The sequence below is a fragment of the Mobula hypostoma genome, chromosome 4 (assembly GCF_963921235.1).
Source record: "Mobula hypostoma chromosome 4, sMobHyp1.1, whole genome shotgun sequence".
Taxonomy (NCBI): domain Eukaryota; kingdom Metazoa; phylum Chordata; class Chondrichthyes; order Myliobatiformes; family Myliobatidae; genus Mobula; species Mobula hypostoma.
In genome coordinates, this window is record NC_086100.1 from 149946293 (window position 1) to 149963586 (window position 17294).

Consider the following 17294-nt stretch of genomic DNA (forward strand, 5'->3'; position numbering starts at 1 on the left):
CTTCCTCCTTTTCTGCAGCCGTGACGTTATCTTTGATCAGCAGTGTCACGCCTCCACCTTTTTTGCCTCCCTCCCTGTCCTTTCTGAAACAACTAAAGCTTGGCACTCTAAGTAACCATTCCTGCCCCTAAGCCATCCAAGTCTCTGTAATGGCCACAACATCATATCTCCAAGTACTGATCCACGTTCTAAGCTCATCTGCTTTGTACATGATACTCCTTGCTTTAAAATAGACAGATCTCAAACCACCGGTCTGAGCGCGTCCCTTCTCAATCACCTGTCTATCCTCCCTCTCACACTGTCTCCAAGCTTTCTCTATTTTTGAGCCAACCGCCCCTTCCTCCGTCTCTTCATTTTGGTTCCTAACCCCCAGCAATTCTAGTTTAAACTCTCCCCAATAGCCTTAGCAAACTTCCCTGCCAAGATATTTGTCCCCCTCGGATTCAAGTACAACCCGTCCTTTTTGTACAGATCACACTTGTCCCTGAAGAGGTCCCAATGATCCAGAAATCTGAATCCCTGCCCCCTGCTCCAATCCCTCAGCTACGCATTTATCCTCCACCTTATTCTATTCCTATACTCACTGTCGCGTGGCACAGGCAGTAATCCCGAGATTACTACTTTTGAGGTCCTGCTTCTCAACTTCCTTCCTAACTCCCTGTAGTCTGTTTTCAGGACCTTGTCCCTTTTCCTACCTAGCGACCTCTGGCGGTTCACCTTCCCGCTTCAGGATATCATGGATGCGATCAGAAACATCCCGGATCCTGGCACCAGGGAGGCAAACTGCCATTCGTGCTTCTTTCCTGTGTCCAAAGAATCACCTGTCTGACTCTCTAATTATAGACTCCCCTATTACTGCTGCCTTCTTCCTTTCCCTACCCTTCTGAGCCACAGGACCAGATTCTGTGCCAGAGGCGCAGCCACTGTTCCTGCAACCCCCACCCCCCCAACAGTACTCAAACAGGAGTACTTATTGTTAAAGGGGACTGCCACAGGGGTACTCTCTAGTATCTGACTCTTGCCCTTCCCTCTCCTGACTGTTACTCACAAATGTTGCTAACTTGATGGCAGGGTAGAGATATGTATCTACCAAAGGAGGTGTAGGGCATTTCTTCCCACCTTTAGCCTGTAGATCACTCTTGGGCAAGGTGCAGTACTTGCTTAGCCCCCCAATCAGGGTCAGATGAAGCCACGGGAGAAAGTGGATGGTCATATGAGCAGCTGGTGCATGTCATAAGTTCTGGTTATGCGACCACTGATGCCAGGTAGACAATCTCTAAGGTTTACCCATCTTGTAAAGACCTGTCAAGAAGAAGGCAATGGCAAACCACATTTGTAGAAAAGTTTGCCAGAATTTGGATAGAGAAGGAGGACCATGAACGCCCATGTCATACAACGCAGCACATGATGACAATGATGATGAATGCTACTAACAAGGCAGGGTACAACTCTTTGCTACTGAAGGAAGTGGTTGAAGTTCAAGATCCAGTCACCTTTCTTCAATGCAACACACACAAAATGCTTTAGGAACTCAATGAGTCAGGCAGCAGCTATGGAAATAATTAAGCCGTTGATGTTTTGGGCCCCTCATCAGTCTCAGAAGGCAGTCAAAAGAAGGAAGTTACCTTGGCAAACAGTGTCACATTCCAATTACTGAATGCCTCTAAAATTGTGCTTTATTTCATACCATGTTCCATGAGGTGGTTTTACTCTCTTTCTGTCTACAGATTTCATCATTAAAGCAGAGAAAGAGTGCACGCGAGTGAGAGAGATAGCCTGTGGTATGCGACTTACCAGGTGAACGAGTAGTCTTTGGGTAACTGCAAGTCTGTGCCTTTATTGATGCTTTGCTGCAGGCTTGAGTGCTCAGTGGGGGGCGCCGATGCTTTTTTTGCTGGCGGGGGAGGGGGGATCGTTGCTTTGCTGCTGCTTATGTGTGGGTGGGGGGAGCTGGGGGGTGCTTTGGGAATCTAACATTTAACTGTCATTCATTCTTTGGGGCACTCCTGCTTTCATGGATGGTTGAGAAGAAAAAGAATTTCAGGATGTATATTGTGTACATTTCTCTGACATTAAATGTACCTTTGAAACCTTTGAATCATAGGCAGTGAGGGACCATTTAATTTCTAAGGACATTCACTATAAAACTTCCAGCTAACGATACATGGCATTGTAGAAGTAGGATGCTCTGGGTTTTAATCTTTCTTGGCTTATCCTTCCTCATAACACCTACCTCACTTTGAAACATTATGAGGATAAACCAGGCAAGTTGCAGCCATTTAACACACAAGGAGAAAAGCCAGTCACAACCATGATGAGCAGATTATGTTTGTAGCTTGATCTCTTGTCCCAAGTAACTAATTGGCAATAATGTCTTTATTGAATACCCACCTTAGATAGCATAATGAAAGATAAAAGTTTGCATAAGGCAAGACATTTACTTACTTCTGAAACTATTGAGTCCACCGAAAACCAAGCCATGCCCAGGAAGTTAAACAAAGATACACCATGGAGAGCTAGGACTGTCTGCAATACCTATTTTCAGTGCTTCAATACAAGGTTAGGTGGCAAAGAATTTGGGCAAGCTGAGAGATGCCTCTGCAGAAGGATATCTAAGTGAGAAGCTACACACTTGTGGAAGAGAACTTCATGTGTGCAGACAAGCCATAAGGCTAAAAGCTAGTTAGCTCTTAACTAATTCAGAAAAGGATTTTTCTTATGATCTGTGCCCTCTCCTATTAAGACAATTACTGTGGCACTCATGGGACACAGAAAAGTAGCTCTACTTCAATCCACAGACAGAGAGTCCAGGTAAAAGCAATGTGCCAGTAGAACCCATCCTTCTAGAAGGCATCTATGTTTGAAAGCAGCCAATATAGGACACCATGCGAAAACTTAACTTTCAGTTCACAACATCTATGTTTCTATGAACCTGTTTCCAATGAATAAGTGGGTGGAAAAATCTACATTTTCGGAACACAAAGATAATATATGAATAAATGATAGGAACAGGATTAGGCCTAAGTCCCTGGGAGCTGGATTCACCATTTAGTAAGGGCATGCTTGATTCAGTCTTCAACCTGCGTTTCCTACTGATCTTCATTGTGCTTGATTCTCCTATTGTTAAAACCCTAACATCTCAGCCTTCAATATATCTAATGGCACGGTATCCAAATATGTCTAAGGCAGACAATGCACCATTAAGCTGGATGCCAACCGCCATGAAACAAGATATAGACAATTCCAAATTCACAACCCACTGAGGGAAGAAATTTCTCCTCATCTCAGTCTTAAATAGCCAGAATTATACTTCACAACCTTATAGTCAAGATTCAGGATTGTTCAATATCAATCCCTGTACATAAGTGTGAAGGAGAATGAAATAATTGTTACTTCAGATCCAATGCAGCATATTTGTAAAACCACACTAAGATAAAAACCACAATAATAGGAAGACACAATAAATATAAATACAGAAGTTAGCTTGAGCACATAGATGATTATATACACATAAAGTGATACTAGGTACAGGGGTATCTGTACATAAGGTGACTCTAACAAGAAATGATAAAGTAGTGTTGGTGGGAGTGTGGAGAGGAGAGCTGGTGGTTGGAAGTTTTGATCAGCCTCATTATTATGTCTTCAAAATATTAAACTAATTCAAAGACAGACATGGGAGTCCAAAATGTGGGTTTAACTTTGTGTTTATTTTAAGCAAGACATGAATGTATTACATAGTAGTGTAATGACTGAAATATTAAATATTACAATCTGATCTCTCCTCTTGTTTCCTCATCCACATCATCTGACAAATGCTTTGTTTTTGTATCTCTATTGTCTCTTTGTGGCCTTCCATTCATCTAGCTGGGCTTTGGTCTTTTCATCTACTTTTACAAGCAGCTTTTTGTCTCCTACTTGGAAGTTCATGCAATAACCTTAAGGTATGAAGAGTAAATTCTGGTTCTTCATACTCACGAAAGCTAAATGCTTTCAATTGTCCTAAAGCTCTTTGAACTCTCTTCCAGCATAAAAGCAAGCCACATTTCACAAGTAGTGGAGAGAGGGAACATCAACTCAGACCATGAGAGGCCTGCGTCAGGCATTTTCATGCCTTACAAGGCGCAGATTGGAGATAGTAGAGCGATGTGTGATTAAGTGCCTTGCTCAAGGACACAAACACGCTGCCACGGCTGAGGCTCGAATTAGCGACATTCAGATCTCTAGACGAACGCCTTAACCACTTGGCCATGTGCCCAACACAAGTAACTGCCTGATTAACATATCAGAAGCTTTCTCAGATATATTGCCTACAAAAAACTGTTGTAGTCAGACCACTGCTTTATCACTTTCATGCTTCCTCTGAGCAGCATGGCCCTTCCTTGGTTCCATATGCTTTCCAACTAGAGACGCAGAGGTTGATATCAAGACCTGTTTGTCCTCCATCGGGCAACAGTTCATGGTGTTCAGCATGGAGATAGTTGTGGCATCATCCAGTGCCTTTCTTAATTCACTTTCAGATGGCTTCATTGTAGGGGATGTGGTATGCAAATAGTGGCTGGATCTCTAATCATGCCCCAAAATGCTGGTCCTCATGTTTTTACCACATACAAGTCCAAGGTGGTTTGTCGGTTGTTGCAGTTCACAGTAACAAATGTCATTCCCACAGGAGTTATCTTTTCTCCAGTAAAAGCTCTTAGTTGGCTATCTGCAGGCTTCTGATTGAAATGCCCCTCAAACTTATTTTGTGGAATGACGAAAACAACCAAGCCAGTGTCCAATTCATTTTTTATTAATTTGCTGTGCACTTCTGGCATAAGTCATATTGTTAATTTTCACAATGTTCTGTATCACTCTATCCATTATCAGATTTTTCATCACGATCATGCAGATTAGTGCTCTTGTTGAAATTGTAACTTGACTTTTTATCTTTTTCTCTTTGCTGTGCAGTCTATTTATTTTAGTCTGCCCAATACATTCTTTGTATGTTTCATACTTTTTGCATTTTCTGCAAGTTTCCCCTTTAAATCTGCATTGGTCTGGTGTAAGTGAGTCCCTGCCACAACAGTAACACAATTTCTTAGCCCAAGCCAGTTTCTGTTGGGCCGCTGCAATTTTATTTATGCTCACTTTCATTGCAGACTACAACTCAATTGCGTCTCTGTCTGCAATTTCCATTGAAACAGCAATTTCAACTGCTCTTTTAAATGTAAGTTGCGCTTCTGTTAGGAATAGTTTTTGAGTGCTTCCTTTTAAAATTCCACAAACTAAACAATCTCTTAATGTATCATTAAGCCCATTACCAAAATGACAATGTTTAGACAATCTCTTCAATTTAGCCACATATTTCCTTTTCATTCCACTTATGAAACCTAAAGCGGTCTATAATCCGCAGTGGTTTTGGTTGTAAGTGTTTCTGCAATACATTGACAATAGTAGTGAAGTTCATCTCTGTTGGTTTGGTTGGTGGAGTCAAACTTTGAAGCAAATTGCCTTTAAACCCAAAGCACTCAGCAAAATGTCACTCACTTCTCATTGGTTCTTTCATTTGCTTCAAAATACTGTTCCAATAACTCAGTATACATGAGCCAATTGCCTGCTGTGTAACCAAACAAATCAATCTTTCTGATGTAGCCATTCATTTCTAATTTTTTTCATGGTTATTATCACCCAGTACTCATTCTTTATGATATAGTGAATTCTTCCATTTTCTGACATTTTAAAAAAACTCGATTGTGTCTTCACTTTCGAAAAACCTGTACTGTATTGCTTTTTGTAGCTTGATTGTCTCTGCATGTTCGGGGCTGTGTTTTTCAGTTTAAACACCTCACTGTGCTTGAACAGGTTGGTAGTTGTATCAGGTTTGTTTAAAAATAACTTGTTGCCAATGTTATGTTTTGTAACTTCAAAACATTAAACTAATTCAAAGGAAGACATGGGAGTTCAAGATGTGTGTCTAACTTTTTTTTTACTTTAACTGTGGTGCACGTATCACATGGTAGTGTGATGACATATGCAAATCACGTATTTTTACATACTTACTTCTTGGGGTATGTACCTGTTCTTGAGTCTAGTGGCCCTGCTGTGGATGCTACATAGGCTTCCAATGGCGGGAGTGTGACAAACAGTCCATGAGCAGGATGGTGGGATCTTTCACGATATTGCAGGTCTTTTGCAGGAACCTTTCAGTGTATGTGTCCTTAATGGTGGGTAGGCTGATGGCAGTGATGTGGTGTATGCTTCAATGAGAACATTACAGGCTATCCCCAACTTAAGAACACCAGACACATAGGCACCCCTACATTCAAATGAGCTCCAATAATATCAAATTAAAAAGACCAACATATGTACATAACTTGGTTCCTACAAATGACAGAACAAGTATCCCCCCCCTCTCTCTCTCTCTACTTTTATAATTGTTCTTTCTTATCAGTCTTATGTGTTCTTGTTGGCATTCGGCACAACTTTGTGGTGATATAGTGACCATGAATTCTGTATATTTTTTGACACGTGCAAAATCAACTTTACAGGCTTCTGTAAAAACAAAACTCTTCATTACTCGGCAATGTCCTGTCATCACTATGAGTAAACTTTCCTCATTGGCCATTGTTCATCCCAAATGAACCTTTTTCTCTTTCACTTCCAAGACATGTAAACTCCTCATTAAAGGAGACTAAAACTATACATTGCCTCTCCAAAATAATGTAGAATTATAGCAAAAGTTTTTTGTATTCTATCTCCTTTGCAATAAAACCCAAAATTGCATTTGCGTTCTTCAGTACCTGCTATACTGGCATGCGAACTCTTATCTACAAAGCTACCCAGATCTTTCTGGTTACCAATACTTTATAATGGCACAGAATGTAAAAATATTCTGCTTTTCTGTTCTCAATAGTAAAGTGGATAAACTTTATTTTTTTCATATTATTCCATTCTAATGTCCTTTTGCTGAATCACTTACCTTTGTAATCAGGGATAATTTAAAGGAGCCAATTAACCTATCAGCCATCAACTACCTTCACGGTCCACTAAATGCATAAGCAACCCTTACTGTGTAGAACAATAAAGTTCTTCTTGTGCTTAAGAAATTATACATAATTAGGAAGGATATTCATAACTAAATGAAATCAACAATACAGTTTTCAAGGCAAAAGAAAATTGAAATTAGATACAAGGTATTCATCTTGCTTCATTTTGCTTTGATTGTGAGAAGTTGTAGGAATTATTGTGTTTAATAATCCTGGTCTGGAATAATTTTGTAGATGATTTGAATCATAAGTATTCATTCTCATTGTGGGTTCATTCACAGGACTATCAATTCTATGGTTTTATCTGGTTGATCTTCTCTTCAGGAAAGTGCAGGCAGCTTTAATTAGGGGTGGTGAAGATTTTTTTTTTGCTCAGTATAATTTCATTAGTAAAGCCATTGTAAATTCACTGACTGATGCAAAAAGAGCTTATTAGTTTGGATCTAAATAGAAAAAATTACCATGCCCCACACTTTTTTTTTGAGTAATGACAGTTTTGTTCAGATACCATTTATATAGCAGGATACTACGTAAGATATGAAATGCTTAAACTTGAAAGGAACAGTGAAAAGCCTCTGGAGAAAACAAAGTCATTTAACCCCTGGATCCAATTCTTCACACACACACCTGTCCAATAACAAAACATAATATTTGACTGGCAGTGCTATTACATTTTTTGTAATTTATATGGAGTCAACAATTACAGGCTTGAAAAATAACTATCCATAAGTAAAGTCATTCAAACACTGTTCACAACCATCTGGAAAGGCCCTATATTCCCCGTCCTCTCACTTTTAATGTAGCAACCAACAGATGACCCTGAAGTGACTCCAGGGATATTCACTAGTGCTGTATTAAACAAATTGCATATCATGTTTCCAATTCACTGGAAGGACTGAAAGCTAATCCAACATGGTGCTTTAGAGGGAGGTGAAGCTGGCCATTCAAACCCTTTTACCCACACTGTCTGATTTCTAGAGCAATCAGAAATAATGGGTATCCATTGTTTATCTTCCACATTTTCACCCACTATAATGCATATACATAGATGGACATTTTGTGGAGGATCTTCCATATCCAGGGGAACTCAAAGGAGTGCTAGATTATTTCCATACATTCTCCATACTCATCATTTCGGGAAGGTCAGCCATACTTAAGAGTCTTCCTCAGTCAATCCAGTCTGAAATTAGAGTTGTGTGCCTCAGTTAATCCAGACTGAAGGTACAGTTGTGTGCCTAAGGCAACTAGTATGCACAATATTTAAGTAAACTTACTATTGTAGCAAAGAAGAAAGCCACTCAGCCCATCAGGCCCCTGTCAGTTCACAGCAGAGAAATCACATCAGCCCCATTTCCCTCTTCCCTTCCAACTTATTCTCTCTCACATCCATCAACTTCCCTGTGCTAATTTGGCCACTTCCCTACTTTAAGCAACTATGTAACCTATAAACATGTGGGACAAAAATGGGAGAACCTGAGAGAATCCTACAGTTATGGGATTAATGTACCATCTCCACACAGAGAGCACCTAAGAATAAGTTCAAATCTGGATCGCTGAAGGTGCAAGATCATCTTCTCACCCACAAAGCTTTCCCCTAGAGCAAGGGTTCCAAACCGAGTGTCCGCAGACCCTTTGGTTAATGGTAGAGATCCAAGGCATAAAGAAGGTTGAGAACCCCTGCTCTAAAGATCAACCAAATGTCCAAAGAAGGAATACTGACACATTTGGATCCTCAAAAACCAGGTGCATTTCTTAATTGGAACATACTATGGAAGAAATACTGCCCTGAGCTAGAACTGATTCGATTTTGTGTAATAATCTTCAATTTGCTTAGGTAAATGAAATAAAAGGAACAGCTTGGATACGAAATCACCACTTGAATTTCTGAAACATGGTGTTTGCAATGTTATAATAATTATCCAATAAAATTAAGCTCTGTAAATAAATAATCACAGAGATTAAGATTGTGTGTGCAAGTAATGTAAAATAATATAACAATGTGATTTTAATTTCAGCAAATGTTTGTCATTCATGTTTTCAGTAAATGAGATTTATTAGAGAAAAATGGATGTAAAACCATCAGATATTATGTTATTCCATAGTCCTTGTCAAATCAGTGGTGTAGAGGGGATGATTTGCTGACATATTTTCTAGCTAGCTGATTTTCAGTGAGTAAAATATCAGATGAAAACTATAAAGGTCATAATATTGCAGACATATCATTAAGGATTAAAACATCACAATAAAAGCAGTATGGTAAAGGTCAGAGAAGACAATACATTTCTTTAAGATGATTGAAGTGTTTTGAAATAGTGATTATAGACTAACAAGCAATTTTTGTTGACTTTCTCCATTACTAAACACCTTTCACTCCCTCATAGAAATGCAAATTGTTCAGTAGGACAGAGTATCAACCTCTTTGAAATACTATCATATCTCATTCAGCACTCTAATTCCAAGAGAGAATGCTTATTTTTATTCCCCAACTATGGCTACTCCCATGCAATGGTTACCTTTGTCAATGGCAAAACGTTTTGTGATGCATTTGAACATTGATTCTCAAATGCTTTTCTCTGTAAGTACTGGATCTGAGCATAAATTCCAGAACTTTCCTTTGCCTTTCCACATCTACTGAGTAGTAAGTCACTGATCTATCATGGCTTCATTCATAATCAACTCATCTCCTTTTAAGAAAAACATCAGCTGAACTTGGCATTTAATACATTTTCACTTTTACTTATATTGTTGCTACAAGTAGGGAAAAAATGGGGCAAGTCACATTGATCAAATTTGAGTTAAATAGAAAATATGCCTAAAAAAACTAATTTGAAAAGGAAGAAAGTAAGTGAAAGACCAGTTGTACTTCTCAGTCATTATGTTCTGTCCTTAACATCTTTTTAAGCTAATTTAGGTACTACTAAAGATGAGAGAGGTTTACAGTTTGGATCTATAATAAAATCAGCAAAATTCTGATTGCTAAAAAGTTAAGGCCACAATTAAGGGCTTCAAATAATTTTTTAGCCTCAGTATTTACGTACAAGTTTCAGGGTCCTTTCTGCTTTGTGACTGCAGAAAAGCTTCTGACATCTGTGTGGAACTACCCATCGACCAGGGCTTGGAAGAGTGAGTGAACATGGATAAATATTGTATCAGACTGTTCCTGGCTGTGAATGAAAGTCACATTTATTGAGATAGATCCAATTGTTCCTTTAAATAGCTACATTATCAGCTGGAAAATCAGGACCAGCATACATACACACACACCTACCTACCTAGTAGTTTGCCAAATAAATTACCATTAATGTCTCTCACAAACACAAGAAATTCTGCAGATGCTGAAAATCCACAGTAACACACACAAAAAGCTAGAGAAACTCAGAGTGCAGTCAGGATCAATGGAGAGGAATAAAGAGTCAACATTTTGGACCAAGACCCTTCATCAGGACTAAAACATTGGCTCAGTATTCCTCTCCACACATATTAGTGTCCATTGAAACCCTTTGGATACCAGTTTACATGAACAAAATATTATGCAATAGGCATGGTTCAGTGATATAATTTCTGCCCTCAAGTTGGACAATTGTGGCACTTCAGATCTTTCATCACTAAATCTAAGCGCTAAATCTAAACATTGCAGTACTAGGAGAGTGCTACACTGTTATACACTAGAACTATGGGGTGCAGATTTTTATTTTATGTGAGGCAAGCCAGATTGAGAAGGTGCTGAGCTTCCTGGCAGGACCTCACCTTGCCATTTCCCACTGCTCTCCAACACTGGGCTCCTCATGGGGAGCAGCAACAGAGCACAAACTCACAGTAGGAACAAAAACAACCTCACAACAACATCACACTCAGCGTCTGTAACACCAAGGGATCGATTGTGGGCTTTAGGAAGGGGAAATCGGGAGAAAACACACCAGTCCTCATTGAAGGGTCAATAGTGAAAAGGTTAGGCAGTTTCAAGTTCCTGGGTATCAACATTGCGAGGATATATCCTGGCCCAAGAAGTTTGTCACCAAAGACTTTAAAATTTGTCCAGTGGGGAGCATTCTGATTCACTGCATCACTCAAATGCGCAGGATCAAAAGAGCCTGCAAAGGATCAGTCATGATTGAATGGCAGAGCACACTCGATGGGCCAGATGGCCTAATTCTGCTCCAATGTCTTATTGTCCTATGGTCAGAGGGCTGTAGGCTCAGCCAGATCCATTATGGCACAATCTTCCTCCACTACTGAAGGAATCCTCAAAAAGTGGTGCCTTATTATGAAGCACCTATTATGAAGGACTCTCACTATCTGGGATATGCCCACTTTTCAATACCATCATTGAGGAGGAGGTACAGAAGTCTGAATACCCACACTCAATATTTTAGGTACAGCTTCTTCCCCTCTTCCATCAGATTTTTGAATGGTCCATTAATACTGCTTCACTATTCCTCTTATACACTATTCATTTATCATAACTTACAATAACTTTTATATCTTGCACTTCAACGTTGCCATGAAACGACAAATTTTACAATGTATGCCAGTAATAATAAACCGCAGGAAATCTGCCCACCAAATGTGTGCACGCTGAAGTTTCAAAGATTTCAGAGAGATGAGCAATTCCAGGGGAGACCAGCAACTTCCATATAATTTGTGCATTTTGTTTGAAGTTAACTAAATTAAATTAAGTGGATTAATTAAACCAAGCTCCAATATCAAACACAAATTAAACTCCAATTTAATTCGGAAAACTGTGGGGTGGTACATTTTGGAAAGATAAATTAAGGTAGGTAAAGGATAAAGATAAAAGACTAGCTTTATTTGTCACAAGTACATCAAAACATATAGTGAAATGTGTTGTTTGTGTCAATGTACAACATAGTCTAAGGATGTGCTGGGGGCAGATTGCAAATGTCGCCATACTTCCTGCACCAAAATAGCATGCCCACAACTTCTCTGGTTCTCTGTTTTCTTCTCACATTCTTAAGATGTTAGTAGGTTAATTGGCCATTGTAAATCATCCTGTGATTAGGCTAATGTTAAACTCAGTGGGCCGTTGGGCGGTGCAACGTGATGGCCCGGAAGAGTCTGTTTGGCGCTGTATCCTTAAATAAAATAATAAAATAAACTTACTAACCCATACATCTTTGGAATGGGGGGAGGACACAGGAACACCCAGAAGAAGCCTATGCAGACACAGAGAGAACGTACAAACTCTTTACAGATGGTGGCAAGAATTGAACCCTGATCACTGGTGCTGTATGTCGTCACACAACCTGCCATACGAGTATGCCGGCCATGCTGCACAATGTTGGTCGCAGTGAATGGTGGAGCCCTGGAGAGTGTTACAGAACAGCGGGATCTCAGAGTACAAGTGCATGGTTCCTTGAAAGTGGCTTTGAATGTAGAAAAACATGGGGAGGAAGGATTCTGGCATTCTGGTCTTAATCAGTCAGGGCAAGGAGTGAAAAGCTGGGATGTTATGCTGCAGTTGTGCAAGATAGTTCTGGGACTGCATTTGGAATATTGCATTCATGTTTGGTCACCATGCTATCAGAAAAATATCATTAAGGTGGAAAGAGTGAGAGGAGATTTATGAGGATGCTGCTAGGTTATATGGGACTGAGTTATGAAGATAAGTTGAGCAGATTGGAACTGAATTCACTTGAGCATACGAAACCGGTGGGTTTCACGTATCACCTGCCACCTTGTATTTCTCCCTCCCTTCCCCCCACCTTCTTACCCTGACTTCTCCCTTTCCCTTTCAGTCTTGAAGAAAGGTCTCAGCCCGAAACGTCAACTGTTTACTCTTTTCCATAGATGCTGCCTGGTCTGCTGAGTTCCTCCGGCATTTTGTGTGTGTTACTCACTTAGTTAGGAAATTTGGACGGCATGAACTAGTTGGGCCGAAGAGCCCATTTCCATGCCTCATGACATTATTGCCCTGTGATTAAGTGCATTTAATTGTTTTAGGTGCTTTTGTTGTTTTATCATTTAACTGTATTTAATTTTTGAAAACATTTTAATAATTTTAATTACTGAAAACATATTTCAGTATTTTAACAGTGTCAAAGTCAAAGTAAAGTCATTATCAAATTACGTTCGCATCACCATACACTACCCTGAGATTCATTTTATTGCAGGCATTCACAGGAGAACAAAGAAATGCAATAGAATCAATGAAACAAAGACTGACAGACAACCAATGTGCAAAAGACAACAATCTGTGCAAATACAATAAATAAATAAACAAACAAACAAACAAACCCAAGAACATGGGTTGTCGAGTCATTGAAAGTGAGTGAGTTCATAGTTTGTGGAATTAGTTCTCAGATGAGGCGACTGAAGTTATCTCTGCTTGTTCAGGACCCTGAAGGTTGAAGGGTAATAGCTGTTCCTGAACCTGGCGGCGTGGGACCTCATGCTCCTGTACCTTCTTCCTAATGGTTATATATTTTTTAAAGTTTTTGAATGCTTATAAATGCCAGAGACTCTTGACAGAATTTTTAGGTGTTAATTTTGAAATCTGGGTCAGATGTCGGAGCATTTTTGCAGGTGGCACCTGCTCTTTCCAGTGGCAAGGCCTCACGTTCTGCAGTGGACTCTATATGGTGCAGGGCAGTGAAGAATCAGGAGATGACTCCTGAGATCAAATTGCCACTCCAGCTCAGAGCATCACAGTGGAATGGTGATTTAGGTGTTTATCTGCTCATTTAGGCAAGACAGAACACATTACGCATCTTTGTACTAAACTAAGGTGCATCAATAACTTCTTTAAAGATCTTATGGGGCTTCTTTTCAAGAAGAACTGCAAAGTCCCTCCTGTCATTCTGTTTAATAAATATCCCTCAACTAATATCATTCTAACATTTTTTTTGCTCATATTGCAGCAATTCTGAAATAACAGCAGCAAATGCCGTAAAAAGTCTGCAGGTCAGTCAACATTCATGTAGCGAGGAAAGGCTAATATTTCAGGCCATTGACTTTTCATCAGAACCTACTCATTATCACTTTGCTCCTTTTGGACTTTGCTGCATATTAATTGGCTAGTGCTTTCCTAATATAATAATGATAATAATGGTCATACACAAATTGAGAGGTCCTAAATTTATTAGCAGCAATAAAAGAATGCAAGTCTGCATTCCATCTTACACTCCCCTCATTCCCCCCCCCCCAACTATTCTGGCTTAAAATGCAGGGTGTCTACTGAAAGAATGGCAACCAATTAAATCAGAAATGGAATTAAGTATGAAAGGGCCCAGTAGGATTTACTCTTTAGATTTGTCATTCCTCTATAAAACAGATGGTCACCAAATGCAACCTGTGCTACTGTTTCATTGCCGCTCTTCATATATTTTATTATGTTAGACCTTCTGTTATTTTCTTTATGGATAGTCCTTGATATTCTTTTGCTCTGGTGTTATATCTCTGTTAACTTTGATACTCTGCTCAGATGAGGATCTCAGTACATCTAAATATAGCTTGCAAATTGACTTTGTATTCCAGTGGTCAGAAAATTGTTTCACTATTAATCAAGTTCAGTAGCTATGCCAAATTTATTCTTAGGCTAAATTTATTTCTCTTATAAATTTATAGTTATAATGAGTCATCAGAAAATATACTTATAATGATGTTCACATTAAAGGCCAATTGGACTCTTGCATTAAAAGCACTCTTTGAAGGATGCTTAATGATAAAGGAAATTGAATCCCATTCTGGAAAGTTTACTATGACTACCCCTTAAAACAAACAATAATTTCCAAGGTCTTAATAGAGTATCCTTTTAATATTCTTTAACGAGAAACAAGTTACAGTGTATTATCGTTACTGATTAGAATAGCGCAGGTATTAAGTTGCATTTGCGCCAGTGTGGTATTTATTTAAAATTTACTTGGCTACAACCAAATGTACCTGATAGGTTGTACCTAATGTAAATGTACTTAATGAAGGGATCACTGCACTGCAGCAGAAAACGCTAATTTCTGGTAAAACTTGGTAAAACTGAATGATTTATGTCATCAGGCAAGTTATATTTGAATTCAATATTTGGTTCTAATATTTGTAAATGGAAAGAGAATCAATATGACAAGGTTAACATATACATTTAGCTATAAACAATTAAAAGTAGATATAACTATATTAATGAGTTCCCACTTTGTAGACTAAATTTTGCCCAAAATCGAACGAGAGAAAAAAACTAAAATATACAGACATGTCCCAAAACCGAAATGGCACTGTCAGACACTATCGGGTTGTGTTCACAGGGCCAGCATTCCGCAGTTCCATCAACTATCTTGGGCAACAGTTCTATAAGGTTCTAACAGTTCACAAGTTACACCTTAGGCAGATAAAAGCTCTGAATGAAATTGTCTGAATATGCCGCCTAATGCGGTCCCGTCAATCGAACTGATTGAGTTTAAACTGAAGTCTCCACTATCTGTTCGAAGAGGATTCTGAATACAATGGTGTGATTATTGCAAGAGACCGCTAGATCAGTGCAATGAATCTGGTTTGCCAGTCTGCTTTGCCAGCACAGAGAAAACAACCAAAGCCATGCCGTAGAATACAAATTATCTGTGTATAAAAGTCTGTTTTAAAAAGTGATACATCGGAACTGGTAACTGTGCCAAATTAAGTTGGCGTCAGTTTTGAATGAAAACGGGGCTCGATTAAGGCACACCACTTGTAGATTGAATTATTCGTGAAACGACAACTCACTGGAGCTGTTTCTGAAACAAATAATTATGACCAACTAATGTTAAGTTGGTCTAAAACGTATTTCGCAATCACGGTTTCTTCACCGTTAAAATGTATTCAAAAGTTGAAATTTAGGATTGTGAAACTGCGTCAATAATGCGATGCATTCTAAAACGCTACGCTTCACTTTAAATGAAAGAATTGCCAATTACACATAAAGATGAATTTCAACACATGGGCAAATTATCTTTCCTTATTTTCAAGCCTAATAAGGGGCCGGTACCTCAAGCGGCCAAAAGAATGTAACGACACAAGTGGTTTGAACAAAAGAAGCAGGGATTGAATAGTAAAGAACTAAAACATTTAACAAAAGGATGGGATCTTACCATCTTCGTTTTCGTCGAAGACTGGTGTTTTATGGGAATGGTTTGCGCCCATATTCTTCCTCTTCCGCATACCCCGAGAATTCCGACCAGCTGTGAACAACAAGCATCCCACGGAAAACAAGACCACTCAGTAGAATAATTTCTGGACTGCTCCGACAGCAGGGCGCGGGCTTTTCACAGCTGAGTTGCAGCGATTGTACAGAAGGGTCCTTGCATTATCTCTACCCATTGCTTCCAGAATGAAGCAGCTAAATGACAACTTCTTATAAAGGGCAGGTCTACATAATATCGCCGCCAGCGTGGTAATGATAACGATCGGAGGTATACCTAAGCCACTGCAGGGAGCACTGGGGACGAGTGGTTACCGTTATATATTCGACTGGCCAATTAAAGGACAGCTGTACCCATGAACCTTCCCAGATGCGAACACAGAATATAGTGAGCTCGGGGACTGTGCGTGACACGCTGGAATGCAAACCTCGAAGCCTCTAGCTTCCAGTAGTCGCAGATTTGCAAGTCACGGGAAAATGTGACTCTTCCCACTTTGCCAAGTTCCACTGGATTCGAAACTGAAGGAGTTAAACAGAAACCTCTGCGGTCTCACGTTTGTTGCTGAAGCAGTTCTTTACGCACAGCAACATTAAGCTTCCATGCACATGTTGTCATACCGTCACTCCTAGCAATATTCCTAGCCACCTGAAGTGGGGGCACTTCCCTTGTTTTGTTTTTTTTTATTATTATTTGAACTATTGAAGTCGCCTGCTGAATGTGAATACGCTGTGAAGATCGCTTTGGACAAATCAGACAGATGCTCACAGGATACAGGCTTACGCTAATTAACTCTATACAGTGCTTCCTAAAACAACACAGTGACAAGCATACAGTACTGGGAGCAAATGTTTTTGTGGGATGAACCATTTCAATAATTAGTTCCACATCTGGAATTGTCAGTAAACAACAACAGAAATAAACTACCCGCAACACTAATTTGAATTCAGTAGCGGCCGTCAATATTATCAGTATTATGTTATTAAATGCCGTCTATGTTATCAATATAACATCTGTGCTCGTTGAGAAGTCTGGTGTGACGTACTTTAATTCGCCTCAGAAGTATCGAAGAAAGTAACTCCCTACCCAAGCAGTTATATCGGGGAAATTTTCAAATCGTAGCAGTGTTCTCCCAAAGCAAATACGTTTT

The 17294-nt window shown here is 39.4% G+C and overlaps 1 protein-coding gene across 1 annotated transcript in view; it reads right to left on the reverse strand.

Moving 5' to 3' along the window:
• LOC134345670 (serine/threonine-protein kinase 32B-like) overlaps window positions 1–16517 on the reverse strand; it is a 329201-nt gene extending 312684 nt beyond the window's left edge. Inside the window, exon 1 of the mRNA XM_063046706.1 lies at window positions 16097–16517. Coding sequence (XP_062902776.1) covers window positions 16097–16166 — 70 coding nt within the window. The 5' untranslated portion in view covers window positions 16167–16517. The remainder of the gene's footprint in view (window positions 1–16096) is intronic.
• Between the last annotated feature and the right edge of the window lie 777 nt (window positions 16518–17294).